General features: G+C 37.8%; 1 protein-coding gene across 1 annotated transcript; it reads left to right on the forward strand.

Moving 5' to 3' along the window:
• The first annotated feature begins 342 nt into the window (after positions 1 to 342).
• Positions 343 to 20,304, forward strand: LOC109073796 (dermatan-sulfate epimerase-like). The gene is made up of 6 exons (XM_042777365.1): positions 343 to 727; positions 2,585 to 3,043; positions 6,825 to 7,078; positions 14,332 to 14,571; positions 15,595 to 15,802; positions 17,788 to 20,304. The coding sequence occupies exons 2-6, from the start codon at positions 2,631 to 2,633 to the stop codon at positions 19,511 to 19,513; spliced, it is 2,841 nt and encodes a 946-aa protein (XP_042633299.1). The 5' UTR covers positions 343 to 727; positions 2,585 to 2,630; the 3' UTR covers positions 19,514 to 20,304.
• Positions 20,305 to 21,185: the final 881 nt, after the last annotated feature.

Raw genomic sequence — 21,185 nt, forward strand, 5'->3', positions numbered from 1 at the left:
ATTTCATTTTTTCACATTTAAATATAAATATTCAGTAATATTCTATTTGGATACCTGACACATACGCCTAACAAAATCCCAATTTTCTTTTTTTCTTTTTTTTTTTATGTATTTTGTTATTTATTTAAATTTACAATAACATATGAGAGGAAAGCTTGTTTGTTTTTTTTGTTTTTTTGCCTACACTAGTTAATTTTATTTAAATTTACAATAACATATGAGATATGTATTCTAGTTAATGTGTGTGTGATTAATAGTAATTCATAAAAAATATAGGTGGTAGAACGTCAAAACCACAACTCTCAAGAGCATGTAATGTCCACTACCCAAATTTCATTATTAATTATTAAGGTGTCCTTATTAAGGTGTCGTATTGTAATTTGTAAGTAGCATACTACAACGATACCTGTTTACAGTTATGGCAAAACACAGTTGTTTGAATACGGTTGTAATATAAGTGTGTGGTCATAGTATGTTACAGGCTACATTGAAAGTGTTACTGAAGAGAGGAAAGACCCACGGGGGGAAATGATTGTTTCCCCTCCCTCTCCACCAGACCGCACCTCCTTCAGCAGATGTGACGTTGGTTTAGTGACTTTCTGCGCATCTCTCGACGACATACACTTTCAGGCCCACGGATGCTCTTGTGGATGCTTTCCATCAGGCATGAACCCCATGATTTCGGCGTTTTTTGGAAAGGTTAAGATAGCGCCAGTGGATCTGAGAGGTAACGGAACTCATTGTAACTTCTTACGATCGATAGCAGTTTTGATGTCTTGAACTTGAACTTCAAAGAGCGTTTTGAAATCTTGATTCGAGTGGAACAGTGAATCCTCACTTGAAGTTAAAAAAAAGTTCATTATGTTTGTTTTCCTTGTAAGCTATTATACTGTGTAGGCTACATTTGATAAATTGCTTTATTTAAATCCTGTTTTCGTAGATCTTTCACATGGGATATTTGCGATCGGTGACATTGGATGTTTTTTTTTTTTTTTTTTTTTTTAAACACATTATATTATAATTAACAAAATAGATTACAATGTGCAATTGAGGTTAGCTAAAGAACATGGGCTAATTAGATATCTCTCTGACAACATGTTTTTTTTTTCTGTATCATAGATTTAAAGAAGGACATTGCTAAAAAAAAAAATGTACATGCAAGGTATCTTTTTTTTTCGAGACAAACTGGATTAAAACAAGCCTGTTCTCTTCATCTTTGAGTGTGTGTGTGTGTGTGCTCGGATCCTTCACACACACCTAATGCATGCATTAGTTGTTTGCCCATGTGTTTCCTAGCTGGAATACCGAGGTTGAGGGGTCAAGGGCCACTGCTGTGGCTTGCCCTGTTTGGTTTCACCTTTCATAAAGAGCTATGTGGAATCCACTGAGTGCAGTACTAACTGGAAGGAAATTATGAATTAAAGATACAGCTTAAGTTGTGATTAGATCATTCTTATATTGAGCAACAGGATGGAAGAATCATATTTGAAGTAAAGGCTGGTTTTGTCTCTCTCTCTCTCTCTGTGTGTGTTTGTGTGTGTGTGTGTTTACATGTTTTTCTATCCTGTTGGGGACCTGAATACACACTGACTCACGGGGACTTGTGTCACTGTGGGGACCTAAATTGAGGTCCCTATGGGGAAACAAGCTTATAAATCATACAGAATGAGTTTTTTTGAGAATGTAAAAATGCAGCAAGTTTTCTGTGAGGGGTAGGTTTAGTTGTAGGGTTGGTGGAGGGCGATAGAATATACGGTTCTGGATGTGTGTGTGTGTGTGTGTGTGTGTGTGTGTGTGTGTGTGTGTGTGTTTTAAAACGGGGTAATAGATACCGGCTGCATTGGACACATGTCTAGACACCCCATAAAACTGGACCAGCTAATTTTCCATTTGACCAACGGCATGTTAGTCAGTCTGGAGGAGGAGCAGAGAGCTCACATTCCTGCTCTTGGAAAGACACGGTTGTGGTTCACTGAATATTAGCAAGTTCTGACTTTTCTCAGACACAACAGGCTTAAATGCAGCTAATCAAAACAAATAAACAGTAAGCAGTCTCTGTGTCTGGACAGCTGAATACTTATTAAAGGTGAACGTTTACTTTCACCTTTCTTAGCTTGTATGGCCAGTCAGATATAAGTAAGCTATACATAGGTTGACTTCCTCAAAAGTGTAAACACTGTGGCTTTTGTTTGTTCAAACCAAGGAGGTCTGTGATTCCTGGAGAAAGCTATACATTAGCATTCCCATACATCTCAATGGCAAATGCTAGGCTAATGATTGACCCCATCGGATATGTTATTTTAAGCCAATAATTACATTATAAATGGCATGTGACCAATTTTTCTGGAACTGTGATATATAGCTTTCAGGCATGAGTTGTTTTCTGTGCATGTAGTGCTTTCAGGCATGAGGTGTTTCCTCCTCCTTGATGAAGAAAAGCAGCACGGTGAACTTTCGTCTCCGTTTCATAAATGCATAGAAACCCAGAGAGATCAGCCCTACAGCTGGCTCTAATTACTGCAGGCATTCAGACCCGGGAGTGTAACACAGGGAAAATAACGTCTCTCTCTTTCTGTCTCCTCAGCTGGGAGGGAGCAAGGTGATGTGGTCGCTCCCTCTCTGATGTCAGAATGAGAACTTACACCCGTGGGGCACCAACAGTGTTCTTTATAAGTGCACTAGTGTCCCTAGCTCTGGCTGAAGCGGACCCCAGCGGAGGCATTCTGTTCCTTGGAGGGAACTACGAGGGAACTCACCCCATGCTGTACTTTGGCCGGGCAGAGGTTGAGGAGCTGCAGCGGGTGGCAGTGGGGACACACAAGGCTTTGGCCCGACAGATCCGGGAGGCTGGGGAGGCCATACTGGAGCGACCAGAGGAGTATCTGCCCCCTTGGAGCCCTGCTGAGTTTAGTGCCCGCTGGAACGAAGTCTATGGGAACAACTTAGGCCTGCTTTCTATGTTCTGCCTGCTGTACCCGCACCGCGCCGGTGCACTGGAAGTAGCCAAGGAATACATGGAGCGCATGGCTGTGCAGCCCGACTGGTAAAGTAGTGTGTTCGTTTATTTCTGAGCTCATGTATTTGATGTGCTACTTTGCCATGGAAGCTATGCCTGGGTCCTCTTATAAGAGCTGTGCATGTAAACGACTGACGGTAGTAGTTGCAGTCTTTAGGGTTCCTGTGCAAGTTGATCCACTCAGAGCAGTGCGAGTAGGATTAGAGTGTGGTTTAGGCAGGGGAGTACTGTGGAGGCTGGCTTGTAAGAGCTATGCAGGTGAACCTCACTCCCCTGTCATCAAGAGTCACACTAGAAATTAGCCCTAATGGTTGCAGTCTTAAGCATTTTTGTTAGCGTGCCCACCTTCCATGTCGAATCCTACTCTGACCAGTGTGAGTAGGACCAGTTACATCTGCAAGGTGATTTGTTAGAAATGTGTCCAGTTATTGAGGGAAAACATTCATTAGACCTTTGTAGTGTAGGCTAAGTTGTAAAAGGATCCTAGACAACAACTGATGGTTTTGTAAACCTTGTCCCCTCACTGGCATCCACAGAACAACCCTTAACACACACAGAGTTTAAAAAAGACTTTATCCAACAATTTGTCTCCTCTGTGTCACTCCAGATCAGCGTAGCACCATTTTGGCAAATCTGTGTGTGTCACTCCAGATCAGCGTAGCACCATTTTGGCAAATCTGTGCACACAGAGGAGACAAATTGTTGAATAATTTTTTTTTTTTTTCATGTAAGTCTTTTTTTCATCGATGTACAAAAAGTATTTTACGTTCGAACCACTGATGGCAGATGGACTATTCTGACGATGCTTTTCATACTTTTCTGGACCTTGACAGTGTATTTTACATGGCAGTCTAAGTTGAAACAACAAATTAACCATGTTAAATCCATATAACACCCATTTTATTATTATCATTATTTTTATTATTATTTTTAAAACTAACCATATAATAAAAAAGTTATTTCATAGAATAGGTTCTCACACAAAATATTCATATTCACAGCAGGTGCATATACACAAATTTGTTTACTTCCTCATTCTAATGTTGATGAATCCATATTGTTCTAAGAGAGTGTTTGTGGTTATGAACTTCATTTCCATTCTGCAGAACCTCTCCTATACATCCATTTGTTAGTTTCTGCAAACGTATTTACATTTCTGCATTTGGCCTAAAAATGACCTCATGTTAGTCCAAACCTGTATGAGTTTCTTTATTTGTTAAACATAAAAGAAGACATTTTGAAGAATGTGGGTAATCAAACAGTTGCTGGTCCCCATTGACTTCCGAGGTATACTCCAGCAACTGTTTGATTACCCACACTCTTTAAACTGTCCTTTTAAAGACAGTTCTGAGACATGTAGCCTGTCAAATTTATCAAAGGCTTAATTGCTGTCTCCAAAATATCTGGTTTCCATGTCTTCAATAATCAAAATAAAAATTTAGCTGATGGATTTAACTTGTTCACTTGAACTGCGAATCACATTGACCCAGATTCCACTGTCATCATTTCATTCCGAAATATTCGTTCTTATTTGGAAAGTGTGTGACCTCTGCCTATTGCATAACAGGAATCTCTAGATGGCTCTATCTCGGTTAGGATGCATCTTCAGCTGTCTTATACACTTGTGAACAGTTATGGATGGCATTTATTCTTAATTATACAAGTTATTATTATACAAGTACATACTGGCTACTGAAGCAGCATCACATTCTTTCATTTAGGGAACCTGGGTTATACAATATGCATAACCCAGTCTATTAAGTTCTCTGTTTCTGGAATATTTGGAGTTATATGGTTTTCAGAAATGTAGACTTATATGTGTGCATAGCTCTTAAAACTATTTTTAAGTCCTAAATATTCATAGTGCAAGTTTTACCTACTCCAGTGTGTTCAGATGTGACCCTCATGTTGTGCCTCAGAATGAGCGCTGAGTTTCTGTGTGGATGGTTGGGTTAACTGCTGCGGTTCTGCACTCATTTACACTGCCGCCAGCATGTAGTGGCCAACCAAGACCAGCCTAACGCAAACCTCCAACTTCTGGAACTCAAAACCTTGTTGTCATCATTACTCACACTGCAGATTGTAGGTATATGTGTGGCACTGATTCAGCTCTACAGCATCTATGGCGCTTAAGAAGCTTAAATATGAGCATTTATATTACATCAATTGTACTAGCAGGCACTTTCTTCCCAAGTTAACTTACAAATAGTAGTTTGCATATACTGATTTGATGTAAACACATGAAACTCGCAGCAAGCTTGTAATTACAGTATATACTTTTTTCTTCATTTCTCTCTTAGATAGTGATGCTGTCCAATGAATTGCACTTCACTTGTCTCCTAAATCCTTATTTGAATGCATGTAAAAACATACTGTAGTGTGGACATTAATCTATATGGGCATTGTTTATCTATGAATTAATCTGAATCAGCTCTCTTTAAAAACATTAGTGGATAATATAAGTTATTGCAATGCTAATGATAAAATAAACAAAAAAATATATATTAATTTATTTGTTTATTATATTATTTAATATTATTTAAATCTATATCTATCTATCTATCTATCTATCTATATATCTATCTATATATATCTATATATATATCTATATATATAGTCTATATATATATATATATATATATATACTATATCTATATATATATATATAGATATATATATATATATATATATATAGATAGATAGATAGATATATATACAGGGCTCCAAACTGCAACTAAAACAGTTGCATTTGCGACCATAAATATTAATTTGCAAGTGACGTTTTTGCTGAGGTCGCCACTGGCGACTACCCGCCGAAAGCTTCTCAGGATTTAACTGCTAAAAAAGTTTTCTCAGGCGGATGATTTGCTTCATTCTAGCAGCGCCCCGTCTGTGATAAAACGAACTCGGGACAATCTACAAGATGGATTAAAATGCTGATAAAGTCAAGAAAAGATGAGACATAAACACACGACAGTATGATTGAAATGTTGAAATGTAAATAAATAAATAATAATAATCTTAAAATAAATAAAACACGTTTATTCTGTGGCACCTAAAAAAATTATCTGTTTCTGTTCAGTTAGTGGTATGTTTTGTCATTTTTGAAATATTTTGTCCACTTTGCATGTCAATTATACATTGTTAAAATTTGCTACTGATATTTACTATGTTATGTTCTTTCCTGAGTAGAATTAAAAGAATCAGATTGGCTAAAAATGAACTGGAAAAAGTAGGTTTGTCACTTTTAATGTTTTGCAATTAATTCTTCAAAATAATGTGATAATAAATAAACATAATTAATTCTACCCTCTGACCTGAATGCAAATTTTGTATAAGGAATTCACACTTCTTTAGGAGCAGTGTAAGCTTGAATTACTGAATAATACTACTACAGTATAATAATACTATTTTGATTGTCAGTTAACTAACCTACAGTATTTTTCTCAACAAAACTTAAATTCAGTTACCAGTCAGCAGAGAGTTTCTTTATATATCCAGGTATGATGAAGCTTCTTATAAAAGCTTCAATAATCGATATCAGGATCTTTTTTGGTCACTTCACATGACAAGAATGTGGTAATCTCTATGACTGTAAAAACCTCTATTGTCAATACAAATATCTGTTTAGATTGCAGACTACAGCAGCTTTTCTTTCAAAAGCCATCCAAAGGCTCACATATAGACACTCTACAACTGCTGTTTTTCTAGGCTCTCTTTTAAAAAAAGGCAGAAAACACTGCTTGGTTGCTGTGAGATGTGTGAGAGTATGTGGTTCAGAGATTTACAGGTGGCTGTTTTGTTTCAGGATGGTAAAAGATGCTCCGTGGGATGAGGTTCCCATAGCTCACTCTCTGGTTGGCTTTGCTACAGCATATGACTTCCTGTATGAATACCTCAGTAAAGTTCAGCAGGAGCGTTTCCTGCAAGTGATTGGGAATGCTTCACGCTACATGTATGAGAAATCATATCACCGCGGCTGGGGATTCCAGTACCTCCACAACCACCAACCCACCAACTGTGTTGCTCTTCTTACTGGCAGCCTTGTGGTCATGAACCAAGGTGAGTCTTTAGAGTGTTGTATATCCAGACAGTGTGAAAGCATCTGTATGTGTGAAGCTCCATCAAGGTGCTTTCAAAGCATGTCACATTACACACATCTCCATGAACTATCTACTGACTGGGCAAGGAATAAAGTTTTTCAAAATTACATTTCAAATAAAAAAGAGTCAATCTGTTAGCAGTAGTATCATAACTTCCGCTGAAGTCTTGTTAAAAAAGCTATTTTCCAGGCTGGTCCAGTTAACGCACATGCAATATTTATAGTAAATGGTCTTTGTGAAAAAAAAAGTGATTGGCTCTTTGAGATGAAAGATTAGATTTCTGTTCTTATAATCACTACATTTTATTTAACCTATGAATGGTACCCTTTATATAACCTTTGGCACTATGGACAGCATGTCTGACAAGCTGTTTAAAGTAATGCACTTGAAGTTGGAATTCTATTGGGCAATGTTTTGCAGAAACATTTAAGAAGTCATAAAACAGAAGTTGCAACAGACTTTACTACCATATTGTGACATATCTCTGACTGAAATGGTTATTGAACAAGAAAAACACTAGGCGTTTATTGGATTGTGAAAAATGAGCGTTGTATTCTGGAATGAACACAGATCTGATTGCCTTAGATGCATAATGGACATCAAGTGGGTCATATCATAGGAAGATATTTCTGACATTTTAATTAAAGATTAAAAGAAAGTTTAAATATATATATATATATATATATATATATAAAGAATACTCATTCACAATAAGAACAGTAACTACGAAAGTAATGTTATAAATCACTTGCCAATCTTTTTTGTGAACAAGTCTAACAAAATTATGAACTCATAACATTGTCATAAAACTGGCAAACCTAGTTATTTTCACACGTCGTGTACAGAATAACTGAAAAAGGACAAAACTTAAATATCTGTAAAGTACATGAGTTAACTCCAACCACAGGACTTTCGTCTGTATAGCACAACCAGAAGTTTACAACAACTTGAAAGCGCATTTTAAATGTAGCAAAAAAGGATTTGTCTAGAATGTTTTGCCCCATATGCTTCAATTGCATTACTGTAAACTAGGGCTGCACAATTAATAGAATTTCTAATCGTGATTACAATTATGGATGCCACAATTACGTATTCATTCAAAGGAGCAATTACAAAAAAAGTCCACTTATTCTACGTGCTTAATTCACCAAAAAAAAATGTATTCTGTAATCATTTATTCACCCCCATGTCGTTCGAAACAGATCTTCGGAACACATATAAAGACATGTTTAACATTCTCACAATCATTTGTGTCTATCCATTGAAAGTCCATCCAACCAAAACTTTGATGCATCATAAAATACAAAAAGACGTTGGTTAAAATGTCTTGTTTTTTTTTTTTTTTAAACCAATGCAGGGATGGCCTTTTTGTATGGCAGAGTATGGTATAATCGCCATACCCTAGCCTTCCCCACCATACCCCAATTTTTCATTGCCATACCCCTATAGCAATCGTCCCCCTCATGCCATACCTTATGGTTTTTTGAAACACTGCCACTGTACCAATGTTTATTTGTGCTTTTGTGTCAAAGTTTTGCTTGCATTGGCTTTCAATAAATGAAAGGAAATGAATGAAAGATAATAGAGTTTATATTTTTTTGTTTTTTGTGTTTTTTATGTGTTTTTTGTTTCTTCTAGTTTTTTCTAGTGTTATCCACGCCGTTTACTCTATATCAGTGCTGTTATTTTATACAGAATCATCTGCTATGAAACTGAGCTGGGAATGCTGGGAAGAGTGGGGTAAAAAGAACCCCCAGATATTTGGACAGATATGAGAGAAGCCGACTGAAAAGCAAAAAGAGCAGCAGGACATACTTTCAGGGCCAAAAACTACAGATTATGTTATGAATAGCTGCAGGGGAGGAATACAGACAGAGAGAAACACAAAAGAGCGAGGGGGGGGGGGTATCTGTTCCGAAATACTGAAGTCAAGTGGAGAACTGCTTCACTGGAGAAATAATTATGGAGGCTTAAGTTCAGCTCTGCAGAATGACCCTGAGCAGCCTTAAAATCCAGGCAGGAATGCTGAGCGAGGGGGCAGACCCTTCATCCTTCAAAACGTGTGTGGGTGTGTGTGTGTGTGTGTGTGTGTGTGTGTGTGTGTGTGTGTGTGTGTGTGTGTGTGTGTGTGGCAGTACAATGAACTTTAAAACCATATACCAAAAAACATATGTCAGTTTATGTGGGAGTAACAGATTGGCCACAGATTCAGAGGGGAATAGTTCTGAAACTGAGAATTTCAGTTTCTATGGTATTAAAACAAAAGACTCTGATTAAAGATGTGCTGTTACAAGTATTTTCTGGGTTTAATAAAAGGTCGTATAAAGCACGTTACCAAAAATTGGCCCTATATATATATGTGTCAAGTCAAGTCAAGTCATCTTTATTTATATAGCGCTTTAAACAAAAAAGATTGTGTCAAAGCAACTGAACAACATTAATTAGGTTCAAACAGTGTGTATGTGTGTCAATAATGCAAAGTTCATTAAATTCAGTGATGTCATCGTGCAGCTCAGTTCAGTTTACATAGTGTCTGTGCAGTAATACGATATCGCTGTAAATGAAGTGTCCCCAACTAAGCAAGCCAGAGGCGACAGCGGCAAGGAACCAAAACTCCATCAGTGACGATGTCGTGGGAAACCAGGCTCAGTTGGGGGGCCAGTTCTCCTCTGACCAGACGAAACCAGAATTTCAATTCCAGGCTGCAGCAAAGTCAGATTGTGCAGAAGAATCATCTGTTTCTGTGGTCTTGTCCTGGTGGTCGTCTGAGACAAGGTCTTTACAGGGGATCTGTCTCTGGGGCTCTAGTTGTCCTGGTCTCCGCTGTCTTTCAGGGCTGAGGGGTCCTTTCTAGGTGCAGATCCACCATCTGGGCTGGATACGTACTGGATCCGGGTGACTGCATGACCCTCTGACTTGGATACGTACTGGATCTGGTCTCTACGGTGACCTCAGAATAAGAGAGAAACAGACTAATATTAGCGTAGATGCCATTCTTCTAATGATGTAGCAAGTACATCAGATGTTATGGGAAGTGTTCCCGGTTCCGGTTTACCTAATTAATGCAGCCTAAAAATCCTTTAACGGATTTGGATATTAGAAGCATATTAGTGTGTTATGTGTAAGCCAGGTTAAAGAGATAGATCTTTAATCTAGATTTAAACTGCAAGAGTGTGTCTGCCTCCCGAACAATTTTAGGTACTGTAGGTTATTCCAGAGTTTAGGAGCTAAATAGGAAAAGGACCTGCCGCCCGCAGTTAATATCAAATTGCCAGAGTTTTGATAACGCAGTGGACGTGGAGGACTATAATGTAACAAGAGCTCATTCAAATACTGATGTGCTAAACCATTCAGGGCTTTATACTGTAAGTAATAAGCAAGATTTTAAAATCTATACGATGTTTGATAGGGAGCCAGTGCAGTGTTGACAGGACCGGGCTAATATGATCATACTTCCTGGTTCTAGTAAGAACTCTAGTTGCTGCATTTTGGACTAGCTGGAGTTTGTTTACTAAGCGTGCAGAACAACCACCCAATAAAGCATTACAATAATCTAACCTAGAGGTCATAAACGCATGGATTAACATTTCTGCATTTGACATTGAGAGCATAGGCCGTAATTTAGATATATTTTTGAGATGGAAAAATGCAGTTTTACAAATGCTAGAAACGTGGCTTTCTAAGAAAAGGTTGCTATCAAATAGCACACCTAGGTTCCTAACTGATGACGAAGAATTGACAGAGCAGCCATCAAGTCTAGGTTATTACATGCAGAGCTTTTAGGTCCTATAATTAACACCTCTGTTTTTTCAGAATTTAGCAGTAAGAAATTATTCTCATCCTGTTATATCGACTATGCATTCTGTTATTTTTCAAATTGGTATATTTCACCGGGCCGCAAAGAATTATAGAGCTGAGTATCATCAGCATAACAGTGAAAGCTAACACCGTGTTTCCTGATGATATTTCCCAAGGGTAACATGTAAAGCGTGAAGAGTAACGGCCCTAGTACTGAGCCTTGAGGTACTCCATACTGCATGCGTGTGTGTATAAATACAGTATATTGTTTACATGCCCTGAGGTTATTAATAAAATAGGCTTTACAGTAGAGCTGCACAGTTACGACAAAAATCATAATTGTTGTTTATTCCCATGAAATTGTAATTGGCATTATTAATAACGATTATCACAGTTTACATTAAATTATGTTTTGAACAGCTTTATACTGTTGTTTGAAGCAACTGCATGCCATATTTTATATGAAAATAAACAAGCTTTTCTATAGTATTAAGCCTCAAATATGCATTGGTTTGCTTTCTTCTTTAAATAAAAAAAATAAGTAAAAATATGCATGGCATTATATATTATATTAGTATATGTGATACTAAAATTAAAATTAAAACAATGGAAAAAACCCTCAAGATAACCTGTAGAAAGAAAATAAACACACACATCCTAACCCTTTAAGCACAACCTAGCTCCTAGTAATCCCAGCCAACCCATCAGTTCTACATCTTGCCAGTCAGGACAGTTGGGAACTTGTGGGTAGTTTTTTTATTTGCCATTTAAACTTCACTTGGCACTTTTTGATGACTGCCTGGTTTTGGAGTTTCACACGTTATGTGGCACATCTGATCTTCAGTCAACCAACAGCGGACCACATCACAATGTTTTGGTCTCGCTTCATTTAGATGACAGCATATGGTAGCTGCCCATATCAGACTCAAGGCTCTGATTTTGGCCATAAGAACTACCGCTAGAACAGCACTCCACTACTTCACCACACTACTAAGTGTCTATATTCTACCACTGTCTGGTGGTCCATCAAAATGGTACAAAGTCACTTTCCAGAATGCTCTCACATTTCCTGTGGTGGAATGAGCTTTGAGACGTTTGACTTTTGAGAATGAGATTATTTGATTAATTTTTGATTAGAACTTTACCTGTAGTGTGTTATTCAATATTACATTTAATATTTCAATAGAAATTACATTGTCTGCATTTTTTCACAAGAGCAGGAAACAGCAACAACACTTGCAACAAGTTTTATTCAGCCCTGTAACACATGAAGTGGTTACTTTGGAAAGATGACTTATTACAGAAATAGATCATCTAAAAATTACAATTCTGTCCCAGACTCAGACATCAAGTCAAGTGCATTGAGCTTTATGGCCCTGCTGTGTACTCTGGTTGTATACTGTACACTTATTTAAATGTAGACAGCACACAAACAGCAAAAATAGCATACAGTAAGTGGTGTGGTGGTACAACTCTCCAAACATAACGTTCTCAACCATGCCATTGAGCTAAAAATCGGAGGACTAGTACTAGAACATACTATGTACTTTGTTGTGAAATGTAACAGAAAAAGACTGTTAGTTGAAAAAACTACTGTTATTTGTGGTATTTATCATATTTGTGGTATTTAACAATATATATTTGTGGTATGTATTTAAATGGGGGAAGACATCAAGGGCTTTGTGGAATGAAGGGTGTTTTCTAATGTGGATGTTTCCTTAATAGGCTAAATCCTGTTTGATAATGTGTGTGTGTGTGTGTGTGTGTGTGTGTGTGTGTGTGTGTGTGTGTGTGTGTACAGAATAACTTAGATAGCTGTTTGTTGGTGGACATATAGTGTGTTCCAGGAAATCTGTGGTGTGACAGGGTTGCTCAATAAACTGATGCACTGTGGTCTAAATATTTATGTGGTTCTTCTCATACTCACCCAGGCATGCAGGCAGAGGAGGTGGGAGTACATTCAAAACATTTTCCTGAAATTAAGTCTTGCTGTGCATGTGAAAGGTGGTGTTATACTAAGAGTTTAGTACAGGAGTTAAGTACAATTTAGTTCAAATTAATACAGGAATTCACAAGGGTCAATTTACAAAAGCAGTTTACTGAGCTTTGCAAAGAGTCTTAGTGTCTGTATTCCTTGTGCTTCCCAGAGTCATAATTATAACTGTACAATTCATCATTTATACCATCAAACGTAACTTGATGAAGATAAAGTAATGTGGTTTCTGTCTGATCTCTCTATGCTGAAATGAGCTAGATGCAATGGCTAAGAATTGCTTTTTGCTGACACAAGCCCATTTACATGCACATATGAAAACAACTTCTTCCCGGGTTATGGCACAAAGACACAACAACATTCTGTAAACATTAGTGCTATTTTCCTTAGACCATTTAAGAAATTAAATTGTTTAGTCATGTTATGACTGATGTTCTTGTTTCATGGATAAACAACTAAAATATGCACTTTTTGGGTCTGTTTTACCTCAGGCAGTCTCCAGTCTCAGCAGCTTTCTTGCATTCAATGTACAAATTGTAATGCTTAAGTTCAAGATCAAGAAAAATATTTATTTGTAATGTTCCATTGCAACGTGCTATATATTCATAGTTGAAATGAATATAATATTATTATTATTTAATATTCAGAAATTGCTGATTGTCAACTTTAGTGCCACAACCATCCTGTCTTCAGTTCCTGTTATGGTTTCCTTAGTTCCTCAATTCTATCTTTTGTTTCCATATAGCTATCTATTACTTCCTTGTCTGTTTTCTTGGTTTCTGATTAGTTTTACATGTGTCCTGTAATTCTTTTGTTAATTGTTTTCTTTGTTTCTTTGTTGCAATTAGATTTATTATTTGCTGTGACATTCAGGAGATCAAAGTAAATATTGTTACAAAAGATGTATATTTAAAGTAAAATGCTGTTTGGTTTTAAAATCCTGAACAAAAATTGACCGTTTTCACTAAAACGTTAACCAACACAACTGTTTTCATCCTTGATAATAGTAATAATAAGAAGAAATCTTTCTTGAGCAGAATGATTCCAATGATTTCTGATAAATCATGTGACTGCAACAGTTTGAATTGATTGTGACTGAAGACTGGAGTAATGATGCTGAAAATTCTGCTTCACCATCGTCAATTAATGAATTACATTTTAAAATAATTGTAATAATATTTCACAATATTCCTGTTTACTGTATTTTTGATCAAATAAATGCAGCCTTAGTAAACATAATTGAGTATTCAGTCGAGAATTCAGACTTTTTAAATGGTAGTGTAATTTGCTTCATTGAATTAAATATGTTAACAGATAATGTCCAAAGTGCACCAAAGTTCACCATATTTATAAAGCTGACTTCTCATTAGAACAAATTCTTCTCTGTGTTGCCATTTTTACTACTTTGCTCTGTATTTCAGGATACCTCCAGGATGCGTACCTCTGGACAAAACAGGCTCTTGCCATCATGGAGAAGTCCATGGTGCTTCTCCAAGATGTGACTGATGGGTCTCTGTACGAGGGTGTTGCGTATGGAACTTACACCACTCGTTCACTCTTTCAGTACATGTATCTGGTACAGAGACACTTTGATATCGGCCACTTCAATCATCCCTGGCTCCACAAACACTTCGCATTTCTCTACAGGACAGTGTTACCTGGTAAGGCTTTGCTCTATCTGGTTCTTTGACTGTATATTACAAGCACAGCTTTTAGAGGCGTCATATTGGTTTTGCTGTTGGGACCAGTAATATTTTGTGCTTCCCCATCTTTCAATAACAGTCTCTTTGCAAAGCCTGCATTACAGTTTGACAGACTGACACATTTTGTTTCGATTAATGCGTTTACAATATGTTTCAGGAGTATGTTGAATGCTTGCTTGCTTTCTTTTTTTTTTCAGAATATGACCCCTTAAAAAATTTTAATAGACAATTGTGTTAATAAAGTGCTTTCCACATGACAGTCAAAGTACAGTAATATACTACTTTTACAGATCACTTGCTTGGTCTCACCTTAAAACGATAAACGGGTATCCTGGCCAACGCCAAACCAAAGTTCAGGCCATGTATTGTAACTGCAACAATAGCTCCCTGTGCACATCAAAGAACTAACAGCCGTCAAGCTGTTTGTGTGCGTCTACAGACAAGTCAGGTTTGGACAGTTTGCAGCCTCCTGCCAAAAGCCATTTTATTGTAGTGGAAACCAAAAAATCAGGAGACGGAGAGGGTTAGCGGTCACAATACACTCAGTTCCCTCTGGGAATGCACACAGATGCAGTACTGTTAAGACTATATGGCCTCTTCTTAGCCGTTTTTGTATTTCTATCAGTGTAACTAGCAAGTGTTTTGGTTCTCTTTGGAAACTCTTTGGAAACTGTTGCACTGTTCTAAAGACTTTCTTTTCCGTCATTCTTTTACACAAAAGTAATTCATTCTGGCTAAATATTTTCTAGTGGTTGCAAGGTTTATTATCCCTTTTCACAGTAAACTGCTGTTCTTCCTTGAATCTTTACCCAACCTCCTTAATTAAAACGTGTTTACTTCAACAGCATTCAAGCAAGCTTCTACTCACTGGCTGAAATAAATGCTGATTGTGCAGTTTGAGGGAAACAATATGAACAATTACATTTTAGTTGACCTAATCCCACATACTTGAAGATTTCAAAGTATTTTTTTCTTCTGCAGGTTTTCAGAGAACTGTTGCAATCGCAGATTCCAACTATAACTGGTTCTATGGGCCAGAGAGTCAGTTGGTCTTTCTGGATCGGTATGTCATGCGAAATGGCAGCGGGAATTGGCTGGCTGAGGTAATCAGACAGAATCGAGTTCTGGAGGGCCCAGGACAGGCAGGCAGGGGGCAGCGCTGGTGCACACTGCACACAGAGTTCCTCTGGTAAGATTTGTTATGTTCCTGAGCATGGACCTGATAACTTATTTGCAAACATGTTTTGAATACTGTGTATTTAACTCTCAAAGATGCAGGCTTTGATTTTGATAGACTGATTTTTCGATACAGATTGGTGATATGTTTCCACCTTAAACATGTCTGGAAGAAGCCATTAGTCATTGGTCATCATATTTTCTTTCGGGATAAATTACAGTGTTGCAAAATTTTACCATTTACTTTTTCAGGTAATTTGACTTTCTTTAGAAGCTTTGTAGGTCACAATAATTTAAGTAAGATTACATTATTATATATTGTAGTCACTATAATTTAGTCTTCTGAGGTCAAACTATGATTGTCCTAATACACTTAAACACACATTGCAAAAACTGCCTTTTGAAGAATGATTATAACCGCTTCAGTGTGAAATACCATTGGCTCTCAGGTGTTCATTGAGTCATGACTGATTGCAACATGTTAACGTTTGAATTTATCTTTGGAATGAGATACGACTGCCTTCACGGAGGGCGAAAGATTTGCCCTCGCAGATTTTGAAGTTTCTTGGTTTAAAAGTGAAAAAACTTCTGTAATCGCTGCACTATTGACAACAGACAATGAACCTGCAAAATTTTGCTGAAATTTCACTAATGTGATTGTGAACGGCCCATTAGAGTGCTATTTACTTATTTATTTTTTTGTCATTTAAAATCAACAAAAAAAAAATTAATGTTACTACACTTTTATTTACCCATTATATATGTTTGTATATATAAATATATATATATATGTATATATATATGTATATATATGTGTGTGTGTGTGTGTGTGTGGGTGTGTGGGTGTGTGTGTGTGTGTGTGTGTGTGTGTGTGTGTGTACATTTCTCCTACTTTTCCAAATACAGGAGCAGCTGATTAAATGCAAAGAATTAAATATGTAATCAATATATTATACATCTTTAGAAATAAACATGAGCATGAACAGAGGATGACCAAGATAATTTGAGAAACTAACTTTGTAATCATTAAAATATCAAATGTGTACATTAAAAGTTAAGCAATAGGCTTACAGGCTATGTCAGTAAGCAAGTGGAGTCTGTATAGAGATGTGCAGAGCTCTTGGACATGCAGAAGACCCTAATAAACCCACATACTGTACCATATAAAGATTAGATTAGATTAGATTAAACTTTATTGTCACTGCACATGTAAGGTACAAGGCAACGGAATGAAGTTAGCATCTAACCAGAAGTGCAATAAGCAGTAAGTACAGAATATACAAGGTCTACAATATGTACAATAACTATACAGATAAGTATTATGGACATAATTTACAGATTTTAAATACTATCAGCATGATATACAGATAGGTGTACTATGAACATATGAACATAGTAAAATGTACACATGTGAAAGTGTATGTACATTATAGGCAGAACTATGAACATATGAACAATTTACACTATTGCAATGGAAAGTAAAGTGCATAGAAAATATTTCAGTGTGCAAATGGGATATTCAGTGTTTCTGGATGAACAAACAGTAGTGCAAGTAATAGCAAGTTTACTGTTTTTGCTTGTTGTAAATAAATAAATAAATAAATAAATCAGTCAGATGTAGTGATGAAGTGAGGGAGGAGTCTGTGTGTATGGTGCGGGGTGTCAGAGGGCAGAGTTCAGCAAGGAGACAGCTGTAGGGAAAAAGCTGTTCCTGGATCTGCTGGATAAACCCACTTATCTTTAATTTAAAGCTTGAGGAAAAAATGATTTGTTTCACAGAAAATGCACTTATTTATGTTGCACTGTTATTTTACTTTTTATTCAAAGATAATTAAACGTTCAGTTGATTTGTTTGGGATTAAAATGAAATGACATGCACATGCCATTTGCTGTGAAAAGGTCAAGCTGAAACCAAACATTTTCTGATTGTCCACGAACTAGAACTTTCTCTATTGTGGCTTAACTACAGAATTTCTATGTGCTTCTCCCACTGTATAGGTATGATGCCAGTCTGCAACCCACTCCACCTCCTGATTATGGTACATCACACCTCCATTATTTTGAAGACTGGGGAGTGGTGACCTACGGAAGTGCTCTACCTGCTGGGAGAAACCGCACATTTCTGTCCTTTAAGTCGGGGAAGCTTGGTGGACGTGCTATTTTTGACATTGTTCACCAAAACAAATACAAAAACTGGATAAAAGGGTGGCGGAACTTTAATGCTGGCCATGAGCACCCGGACCAGAACTCCTTTACCTTTGCTCCGAATGGAGTCCCGTTTATCACAGAGGGATTGTACGGTCCCAAATACACCTCTCTCAACAATGCCGTCATGTTCGGGCCTGCTGTGTCTGAGAGCTGCTTTGCACCATGGGAAGGCCAAGTTACTGAGGCTTGTAACTCTAAATGGCTTAAGTACAAGCACGGTCAAGCAGCAGACTGCCAAGGTCAGGTGGTGGCTGCTCTGGAGCGGCAGGGCATGGTGTTTATTCGTGGGGAGGGTCAAGGAGCTTACAGCCCTGAGCTGAAGATCAAGAGTTTTCAAAGGAACTTACTGCTGCTTCATCCTCAATTGTTGCTGATGGTCGACCACATTCAGCTGCATTTAGGCAGCCCAACACGCAGCATGAGTGCCTTCTTCCACAACACAGACATGCCGTTTCAGATAACCCAAGTCGACGGAGTTCACGGTGCTCTGATCAGACACGGAAATGAAACATCCAAGATGTTCTGGTTGGATGATACAGGCAGCAGTGAAAAGGCAATAGTGGGATACAGGAGCTATCCCCGTGGATACCCCTATAATGGTTCAAACTATGTGAATGTGACTATGCCACTGAGGTCCCCTACCAGCAGAGTGGCCTACATCTTCTTCGGATCCGGAGTGGATGTTCAGAGTTTCAGCGTGCACGGAGATTCGGAAACACTGGACATCTATCTGGCCACCGGGGATAACACCTACACCATCTATCTGTACACAGATGTGGTTCCCACCAAGCCTATGGCCATGGTGTTTATGGACCAAAAGAAAGTAGTGTTTGAAAGGACAGCAGGGACAAATGAGCAGCCATTGGGGGAAGTAGAGGAGTACGTTAATGTTGTGGAGGACAATCTGCAGCATGTCAAACCAGTCTTCCAACAGCTGGAGAGGCACATCCTTTCACAGGTTCTTAATTCGGACAGTTTCCACAAAACTGCTGAGCGCCTCCTAAAGTCCTCGGACAAGAGGAAGACACCAGGGACTATTGAGAAGATGTTTTCCCTTTCTAAGAAGCAGGGGAAGGGAGGCAAGAAGTCGAGCTTTTCCGATAGCCTCCCAGACATCTTTGCTCAGATTGAGGCGAGGGAGAAAAAGGAGAGGCAGAGGACGATGAAACGTGTCTATGAGGAGGTTCCAGAGGAGGCAGACGGCGAATCAAGGGCATTCATCGATTACAGTGATTTACGAAAGGGCAGAAAAGTGGGATTTGTAAAGGGGCGGAAATTCAAACAAGTACGAGTTGGGGCTACAGCAGAGAGTGACAATATGTTGAATGCCACCTCATCCATTCGCCTTTTCCTGATTTTAAATATAGCCACTTTCTTTGTGCTGCTGGCCGTGCTGTTGACACGCTTCCAGAGGGCGCAGAGTTTGCATACACAGCGTTGCCTCTACTGCGTCCTCCTCATAGACAGCTTCATCCTGCTCTGTCTGTACTCTTCCTGCTCGCAGACACGGTGCTGACATCATCGCTGTGAGACATTCAGCCTGGCGCAATATACCAGCCCTTCGCCCAAGTGTTGACGCCGATACTGCGGCAGAATATCCCTGTTTGCAGCAGCAGTGCATCCTAGTGAGGCAACATCAGTATTGGGACATGGTTCTTTCTCACAGGCACATCATTACTGTGAGACAGATGGAAGTACTCCGTGCTACTCATTCTGAGCCATTGTTAGCAAACAGGTATCTGGGAAAAGTTGATTCCAAATAGGAATTAATCTATGTTGCGAAGATGGCCAGCCCACCTCAAATCAAAAGCTTTTGTGGAGCTTAAAAATAGTTTACATGAACTTTGCCTTGAAGTATAGCGGCCTGTACATGACATAAGGAAAAAACTGAATTCCTTCCCACAGTGCATTCATTTGTGGGAAATAAAAGTTTTTTAGTTGAAGTAGTAATTTATTTTCCTTGTTTTAGTTAAATCATAGCCACAGTTTAACTGATACAAGGGAACAAATGTGGCAAAAAAATTAATAAGTTAACTAATATCTAATAATTAACTAATTCCTAAATTGCAACCACGATAGTTTTTTTTTTTTTTTTTTTTTTGGTCAACGTCATGTGCGGGCCTCCGTATTATAGTGGGATTCTCTATGGCTTCCCACTATTCAGATTCACTGTAAGCTATGCACATTTGGTAACAACATGGACTATCTTTCATCATAGAATGTGTAAAATGTATATATGTTGAAGCAAAGTATATTTTTTGGATGTTGTTTTATACTCTTCTATTAAAAGGCGACTACAGAAATGTGTATTTTGATTTCTGGTGATTTCTTTATATTTATCTAAAAATATACATTCAAGCAGACCTTTTATCAGGTAATTTAAATTTAAATAAATTAAATTAAATAAATAAGGTAATTAAAAAAAAATGATTTCTACCTAGCAGTAGAAATTAATACAATTTTGAAATTACATTGACATTTCTGTAGTGAATATGCTCAGTTTTAAAAGATTTCAAAGGCATTTGTAGTGTTAATTTATGACAGAATATTGTGCCTTAAGAAAATAAATAAGAGGGGGGAAAATTTACAAATTTAGGACATTTTATTTAAAAATTTTTATCTTACAGAAGAAAGTAAATAAAGACTTTTTTTAAGGAAATTAGAAGATATTTTATTTCTGTGGCATACTGTTCTGCATATCGTATATCAGCCAGAAGAGCTAAGATGGAAGTCAATTGGAGGGCATTTCCCCTCATGCATAACTTAGGAACATAATACTGTTCTTTGTGGCTCTTCATATAAATTGTAATGTGAATTTTAGTTTAATGTTACAGTTTATGATGTGCTTTTTGTTTGAGGTACTGGTGTTATCTCAAATGAATGGAAATTTGATCTTCAACCATCTCTTACAGGTAACAGTTAATTTGAATCACTATTACCCACCCTGTTAAAATCCACTTTGTAGTCGTTTATCGTCCCCCAGGTCAACTGGGAAACTTCTTGGAGGAGTTGGATGTGTAACTGTCAAACTTTCCTGAGGATGGTACTCCTCTGGTACTGCTCGGTGACTTCAACATCCACATAGAAAAAACTCAGGCTGCTGACTTCAACACTCTGCTTGCCTCATTTGATCTCAAGCGAGCGTCTACTACAGCTACGCACAAATCAGGCAACCAGCTAGACCTCAT

This window comes from Cyprinus carpio, chromosome A20 (genome assembly GCF_018340385.1).
Source record: "Cyprinus carpio isolate SPL01 chromosome A20, ASM1834038v1, whole genome shotgun sequence".
Taxonomy (NCBI): domain Eukaryota; kingdom Metazoa; phylum Chordata; class Actinopteri; order Cypriniformes; family Cyprinidae; genus Cyprinus; species Cyprinus carpio.

What these genes read in the sequence shown, in the direction of transcription:
- LOC109073796 (XM_042777365.1), top strand. Translation starts at nt 2,631, where the DNA reads ATGAGAACTTACACCCGTGGGGCACCAACAGTGTTCTTTATAAGTGCA. An exon ending in CCTTGTGGTCATGAACCAAG is followed by an intron (nt 7,079 to 14,331) that starts GTGAGTCTTTAG and finishes TCTGTATTTCAG; the next exon opens with GATACCTCCAGGATGCGTAC. An exon ending in CTACAGGACAGTGTTACCTG is followed by an intron (nt 14,572 to 15,594) that starts GTAAGGCTTTGC and finishes TTTCTTCTGCAG; the next exon opens with GTTTTCAGAGAACTGTTGCA.